We start from the raw sequence: 7,894 nt of genomic DNA, 5'->3' as shown, positions 1-7,894 counted from the left end.
GCAGCCAACCAAAAGGTGGATCTTTACGAATCCCCGCCCAGAAATGCAGAGCGGAAGCCTTTCCACCTTTTGTAGCCAAATCCGAGACCCGACCCCCAAACCCATGTCTCCTGCCCGCAGCTAAACGGAAGGCTGGAGCGCCAGGACCGCTTTCCGCTTGCGAGATGGAGATGGAAACCGGGGCTCTAATTCCTCTACCCACTTCCTAGTTGGCTCTGCTATCCCTCCGGTCCCAGTACCCGAGCTGGGGGACCTAAATACTTCCGAGACGCCCGAGTCCTACTCCGACGTGGGTGGGCTTTGCCATTCTTTCGAGAAGATAGGGAATTTGGGCTTCCGGACTGGCCGGGAGAACAGATTTTACAGAGGTGCCGGGGTGTGACAAGCTCTCTAACTGGAGAATGAACGTTTCACACTTTTACCAGTTTCACACCCAATTGGAATGATTTTATTAGTGCCCATTTCCCGTGCTAGGCTGGGGGCTCCACCAAGGCAGAGAGCCTGGACAGGCTTGACACTTAGTAGATGATCAATAAGTACTTGTTGAATGAGTAAATGAATGAACCAGGGCTCCCTAGGTCAGGACTGTGTCCCTAAACCTAAAGAGCAAGGCCACGTGCCCCCTTGACTCCCAACAGCAGGGCCATGTCTTTACCTGAGACCCTGGAGAGTAGCGCTGGGCTTCCCACAGACACCAAAGGACAGGGTGCCTTGTGGTCCCCAACCTAGTGTCATGACGTCCCCAACCATTTTGATGGCAGGGTCACGGCATGCCTCAGGCTCCAGAAGACAGCTGTCCCTTTCCCACTCCCACCTGGGGAGCACGGCAGGGGTCTTCCCTTACCCCTACTGGCAGGATTGCGTGTTCCCCAGAGACAGTGGAGGGCAGAGGTGGTGCCTTCCCACTTGTCCCCTCCTCGCCATCCTCTAGGGCAGGACCGTATGAACCCCTCAGATTCCCCAGTAGAAGAACTGTGGCTCCACCAGATCCCAAAAAGCAAGGCCCGTTTCCTACAACCTCTGAAGGAGGGTCGTTCTCACTCCGCCGCCTACCTACTACTACCATCATCAGACCCTCGAGGGCAGTGCTGTGGACCTCTCCAGATCTCAAAAGGCATATTCCTACTTCTCACGCTCCCACATCCCCCGCCTCCAGACCTCAAGGGTAGAGGTGGGAGCCCCCGCCTCCGCACTTTTGCGTGGGGCTCCGGATTGTAGGGCAGGGCGGCGCTTCTCGGAAAGCGAAAGCCGGCGGGGCGGGGCGGGGCGGGTGTCGTAGGAGAAAGAGGAAGCGCTGGCAGACAATGCGACCCGACCGCGCCGAGGCTCCAGGACAGCCCGCCATGGCTGCAGGAGGTCCCGGCACTGAGCCTGCGGCCCCGGTCTCCTCCACATCCTCCCTTCCCCTGGCTGCTCTCAACATGCGAGTGCGGCGCCGCCTATCTCTGTTCTTGAACGTGCGGACACAGGTGGCGGCCGACTGGACCGCGCTGGCGGAGGAGATGGACTTTGAGTACTTGGAGATCCGGCAACTGGAGACGCACGCCGACCCCACTGGCAGGCTGCTGGACGCCTGGCAGGGACGCCCTGGCGCCTCGGTAGGCCGACTGCTGGAGCTGCTTACCAAGCTGGGCCGCGACGACGTGCTGCTGGAGCTGGGACCCAGCATTGGTGAGGACGTCCCCTTCCTGGCCTCGTACCTGGGGGGTGAGGAGGCTGACTTTCCGCGGCCTCAGCATCCTGTCTCCCATGGAGAGACCCCATTTCCTGCCTCGGGGGCCGGAGAAGCCTGCAGCGGGAGAACCATGTGGGTCCCGTTCCTTCTTAATAACCGGGACTGGTTATTAAGAAGGACTGGAGAAAGGTCCGGAGAGGCGAGATGGAAAGAAAGCAGCTTAGGCAGAGGCTTTCAGGTAGGACCAGGAGTCAGAATCAGGCTTCTGTGGGGGCATCTGGGCTGTTTCAAGTAGAGCAACAGGACAGGTGGGGTGACTGACAGTGGACTGTCTTAGAAATCTCAGATCCTGGGGAAATGCAGCCCTTCTTTCTACTCAGTGGCACTTACATAATATACATGCATGGGCATTGGGTACAGCTGCCCACAGACAGGCACACCTTCTGGGTTGGAATCACTGCCCTCACTGCACCATAACCAGTGGGTCTCCTGAGCCTTTCTGGCATGCCCAGCGCCTTGCTCACATCTGCCCTGAATCCTAGAAGAAGCAGACCTAGCTTGGTACCATTCTCAGGATCCCTAGGAAGGGACAGAGATACAAACCTGACTTTGATGGCCTTCCAGAAAGCCAGAACACCACTGACATCCCTTTGGGTCAGTGAGAGCCAGTGGGAGCTCAACTTCTTAGAGCTGTTGAACTGCTCATGGCACCAGTGAGCTGGGGAAGCCCTCTAGAACAACCCAGGCGGAGGAGGTGGGACAGTGCCTGGATCCTGACTGCGGGTAAAGAGGTGGGCACTCCCAGCGAACCTGCTTTACCCTGTCTCTTCCCCACAGAGGAAGATTGCCAAAAGTATATCTTGAAGCAGCAGCAGGAGGAGGCTGAGAAGCCTTTACAGGTGGCCGCTGTAGACAGCAGTGTCCCACGGACAGCAGAACTGGCGGGCATCACCACACTTGACGACCCCCTGGGTAAGGGTCCAATACTGTTCCCATGAGACAGGTGGAATAGGACATTGTGGCGTTAAGAGCATGGGTGTTGGAAGCAGATGGGCAGTGGGACCTTGGGCAAGTCACTTAATCTTTCTGAGCCTCAGTTTCCTCACCTGAGAAATGGAGATAATAGTCTTACATCTGGATTGCTGTGAGATGCTCATGAAACAATGTCTGTCTCGTGGTTAATCCAGAGCTTAGCCCCTGAGGTATTCATCTTTCCTCTCCCAGGAAGGGCACTTTCTCTGAGGAGTATCATCTTGGGAAGGGTACAGGGCCCAGGGTTGCCTAGGCAGGGGACTCTTGGCTGGACCCCTCCCAAGACTTCCCATGGAGCTCTGACCACCACCCTTGTGCTGTGCACCCAGGGCATATGCCTGAGCGTTTCGATGCCTTCATCTGCTATTGCCCCAGCGACATCCAGTTTGTGCAGGAGATGATCCGGCAACTGGAACAGACAAACTATCGACTGAAGTTGTGTGTGTCTGACCGTGATGTCCTGCCTGGCACCTGTGTCTGGTCCATTGCTAGTGAACTCATCGAAAAGAGGTTGGCTAGAAGGCCATGGGGTGGGTGGGTGGATGCATGAAGCCCTGCCCTGGGGTCCAGATACTGGGCATCTCCTCCTAGTTGTGCACTGTCCAGCCTGGGCACAGTGGGCTCTTCCTGAAGCTATTCCCAGGGGATATGCTGGACTAAGTTGCCACGGGACCTGCAGCCTGCCCACTCTTCCCTAGGTGCCGCCGGATGGTGGTGGTTGTCTCTGATGATTACCTGCAGAGCAAGGAATGTGACTTCCAGACCAAATTTGCACTCAGCCTCTCTCCAGGTAAGCTCAACCCTGCTCTGGCAAGATAATGAGGGAATGTGTAGGTGGGGCCTCTGGATTGTCAGCCTTCCCTCCCCAAGGGCTGTGGATGCAGTACCAAAGAACTGCTGAAGATCTCTGCACACCTGAGCATGTGTACATGTGTGTACCTTTTTGTGTGAGTGAATGTGTGCCAGGGTGCTTAGATGGGGGATGGCTGTTGTTAACCCCTGTGTTGAAGACTGGGCTTGTCCCACCATGGGGCACCCCTTGGCTTGCAGGTGCCCATCAGAAGCGACTGATCCCCATCAAGTACAAGGCGATGAAGAAAGAGTTCCCCAGCATCCTGAGGTTCATCACTGTCTGCGATTACACCAACCCCTGCACCAAATCTTGGTTCTGGACTCGCCTTGCCAAGGCCTTGTCCCTGCCCTGAAGACTGTTCTGAGGCCCTGGGTGTGCGTGTATCTGTCTGCCTGTCCATGTACTTCTGCCCTGCCTCCTCCTTTGGTTATTAGGAGGAATCTGTGCTCTACTTGCCTCTCAATTCCTGGAGAGGCCAACTTCACAGACATATCTGCAGCAGCTGGACATCACATTTCATGTTCTGCATGGAACCAGTAGCTGTGAGTGGCATGTCCACTTGCTGGATTATCAGCCAGGACAGTATAGAACAGGACCAGCTGGGGCTAGGAGAAGGACCAGCAGAGCCAGCTCTGCTCTGAGCCATTCATACATCTTTAGCTTCAGTTTCCTCACTTGAGGAGTAGGATGGGGAGAACAGAGAGTAGCTATGTTTGAATCCCTGTAGGGAAAGGTGAAGCATAGCTCCGGGTCTCCTGGGGGAGGGCAGTCTTGGTTGCGGGAGAGCTGGCTGTTGCTGGACTACATGTTGGCCACTGCTGTGACCACGACACTGCTGAGGCAGCTTCTTCCACAATGATGCCTACTGATGCTTCAGTGCCTCTCTGCACACCTCCCATTCCACTTCCCCACAGGGCAGGTGGGGAAGCAGGTTGGCCCAGCACAAGGAGATCCCACCTTGAGCCTTATTTCTTAATGGGTCCACCTCTCATCTGCATCTTTGACACCTCCCAGCTTCTGCCCAACCTTCAGCAGTGATGAGTCCCCAAGAGACTTGCCTGAGCAGCTTGAGCTGCTTTTCATTTTCGCCTGTCAGGATGCCTGTGGTCATGCTCTCAGCTCCACCTGGCATGAGAAGGGATCCTGGCCTCTGGCATATTCATCAAGTATGAGTTCTGGAGATGAGTCACTGTAATGATGTGAGCAGGGAGCCTTCCTCCCTGGGCCACCCTCTGAGAGCTTTCCCACCAACTTTGTACCTTGATTGCCTTACAAAGTTATTTGTTTACAAACAGCGACCATATAAGAGCCTCCTGCCCCAAAGCTTGTGGGCACATGGGCGCATACAAACTCACACACAGACACACACATATGTACAGACGTGCACTCTCACACACACAGGCAGCTGCATACAAACGTTTCTCTAGGTACAGCTCCCAGGAACAGCTAAGTGGGAAAGTCCCATCATTGAGGGAGCCCAACCATGTCCCTGAACAAAAATTGGGCACTCTTGTATTCCTTTTCTCTTGTGTCCCTACTCATTGAAACCAAACTCTGGAAAGGACCCAGTGAACTGGTATTTATACCTCTAATGAAGCACAGAGAGAGGAGAGCTGCGTAAACTCACACAACAATGAACTACAGACACAGCTGTTCTCTCCCTCTCTCCTTCCCAGAGTGATTTGTACATTACTCTCAAGCTGTCCTTTGGGGACAAGGTGTCATGGTCTTAAGTGTCTGTGCCCCAGGGCAGACCTTAGGACCCTAAATCCAATAGAAAATGCATCTCTTTGCTCCACTTTCAGCCAGGCTGGAGCAAGGTGTCTTTTCTCAGGATCTTGGGAGGGAATGGAGACCCCTCTATGTATGATCTTGTTGAGGTGTTCAGCTGCCATGCACCTGTCCCCCTTTAATATTGGAAATTTTAGAGCAATCTCAAGAAGCATCTTCTACATATTTTGTATGCATTATAATAATTTCAAAGATATCTGAGAAAAGCCTATATTTGCCATTCTTCTGTATCCTGGAATACATCCTGCATCCTGAGTTTATCATAATAAAGAATATTCTACCTTGGAAACTTTTGTGTGTTGAGCGGAAGAGGTTTGGAAGCAGTAATGTGGGTAAGAGAAGCTGGTCCACTGGGTGGGTTCCAGTGGATTTGGCAGGGGCTTCCTGAAAGCTGGGCCCCCTCCTCATAGGTTCAGTCCTCAGCAGGGCTGCAGGCAGAACCAGGAATACTGATCTCAGCTAAAGACACTCAGGAGACTGCCCTCCTCCGGCCACGTTCAATCTTTTCTGGGTTGTGCCATGCTCCTGGGCCCTGGCCCAGTCTTTGAGTAGGGGCTAATCTATGCTCCAAAGAGTCTGGAGGACCCCCCAACTCTAGCCACTGAGCACTGCACTGTTATTCCTATTAATCTTCTTTGGGCACATCTATGTTAATCCTAAAGGTACTGATCTATTTTTAAAGCAAATGTATTGCTTTTTCACTGTTTAAGAAAATTTGGAAAATACAAAGAAAAAAACTCATAATAATCCCAGAGAGAACTCTAGTGATATTTTAGAGTGCTCAGACATTGTCAGTGACAGTAGCTTTTGTCTCAGTGGTCTATCTGCTGCCATGTCCTGGCTCTTGAGCCACTTGGATGCTGGAGCCTCCCCAGCCTTGCCCCTGTGCCCTCAGGTACTCCTGGGAAGGCCCTGTGTACTCAGAGAACTCCTGAGGCCGAACCTTTCTCTCCAGCATCCCCTGGGAAGCAGAGCCACAGTGTGGCCCTGGCAGTGCCCCCAGGGTCTGCCATGTGCTGCCTATGGCTGGGGAGACAGTCCTGGGCCGGTCCCCTCTTGGGAAAAGCCTCTCTTCTCTCAGGCCAGGCTGTTGACCCAAATGTGCGCTCCCCACCCCTATCTGACCCTCACACTCCTCACACCTGCCTGTCTCCAGTGCCTTCCTTCCCATTAGCTGGGTTCCCAAATGTGAATAAAGCTTCCTCTTCTCATTTTCAGTTTTAGTCCTCTAGGAGCATTCAAAAGAGAAACTTTCCTTTTTCAATAAGGAAAATTTACTGCTGAAATTATCAAAGGTAAAGCAGGAAACTTTGGAGGGCAGCAGCATAGTTGTAATTCAAAACTACGATTCTGCATGACGATGGACATGGATTTCGCCACAAGTTAATGACCAGGGAGAGAATTGGAGAGAGGGATTTCCTCTAGATGAGATAAGACTTGGGTCATAAAGATCAAATGCACTAATATAGTATGACTTTGTTGGTTGCTGGTTCAAACTGACCAATTGTAAAAAGACAATACTGGGTCATATATCTGATAAGGGGTTAATATCTGGAATGTATAAAAAAAAAACTCTTACAACTCAACAACAAAAGAAACAAACAACCTAACTCAAAAATGGGCTAAAGACTTAGACAGACGTTTCTCCAAAGAAGATATACAAATGAGGGATGGGTGTGGTGGCTCACATCTGTGATCTCAGCACTTTGGGAGACTGGGGTGGGTGGATTGCTTGAGCCTAGGAGTTGGAGACCAGCCTGGGCTACATGGCAAAACCCTGTCTCTACAAAAAATACAAAAATTAGCCAGGCGTAGTGGCATGCACCTGTAGTCCCAGCCACTCGGGAGGCTGAGGTGGGAAGATCGCCTAGGAGACGAAGGTTGCCACGAGCCAAGATTGCGCCACTGCACTCTAGCTTGGGCAACAGAGCGAGACCCTGTCTAAAAAAAAAAAATAAAGAAACAAACAAAAAGAAAAAAACATACAAGTGGCCAATAAGCACATAAAAATATGTTCAATATCATTAATTAGGGAAAGCAAATCAGAACCACCATGAGATAGATACCACTTCATACCCATTAGAATGGCTACTATAAAAAATATATATATATATTTATATCTTTATATATACACCAAGCATTGCTGAAGATGTGGAGAAATTGGAACCTTTGTACACTTTTGATGGGAATATAAAATGGTATAGCTGCTATAGTAAACAGTATGGCAATTCCTCATAAAATTACAAACAGAATTACCATATGATCCAGTGATTCCACTTGGGAGTATATACCCCAAAGAATTGAAAGCAGGGTCTTGAAGACATGTTTGTACACCCATGTTTGTAGCAGCATTATTCACAATAGACAAAAGGTGTAACCAAGCCAACATCTATCAACAGATAAATGGGTAAATGAAATGTGGTATATACGTACAACAGAATTTTACTTAGCCTTAAAAATGAAAGACATTCTGATATATGCTGCAATGTCGCATAATAACGCTAAGTGAAATAAGACAGGCTGGGCACAGTGGCTCATGCCTA

At 51.3% G+C, this 7,894-nt stretch overlaps 1 protein-coding gene across 7 annotated transcripts; it reads left to right on the top strand.

Annotated features, from left to right (window-relative positions):
* The first annotated feature begins 910 nt into the window (after nt 1–910).
* MYD88 (myeloid differentiation primary response 88) lies at nt 911–5,640 on the top strand. 7 transcript variants are annotated; one of them, XM_011999501.1, is made up of 5 exons: nt 911–1,671; nt 2,513–2,647; nt 3,037–3,198; nt 3,406–3,497; nt 3,758–5,640. In XM_011999501.1, exons 1-5 carry the CDS (start codon nt 1,305–1,307, stop codon nt 3,776–3,778), a joined length of 777 nt encoding a protein of 258 aa, XP_011854891.1. In that variant the 5' UTR covers nt 911–1,304; the 3' UTR covers nt 3,779–5,640. The 7 variants fall into 7 exon arrangements, with proteins under 7 accessions (XP_011854891.1, XP_011854889.1, XP_011854887.1 ...); XM_011999499.1 differs by having other exon boundaries at nt 3,037–3,217; XM_011999497.1 differs by having other exon boundaries at nt 3,037–3,217; nt 3,406–3,501.
* The last annotated feature ends 2,254 nt before the right edge of the window (nt 5,641–7,894 follow it).

Source organism: Mandrillus leucophaeus, unplaced genomic scaffold, assembly GCF_000951045.1.
Source record: "Mandrillus leucophaeus isolate KB7577 unplaced genomic scaffold, Mleu.le_1.0 Scaffold595, whole genome shotgun sequence".
NCBI lineage: Eukaryota > Metazoa > Chordata > Mammalia > Primates > Cercopithecidae > Mandrillus > Mandrillus leucophaeus.
This window is presented reverse-complemented; position numbering and strand designations above follow the sequence as displayed.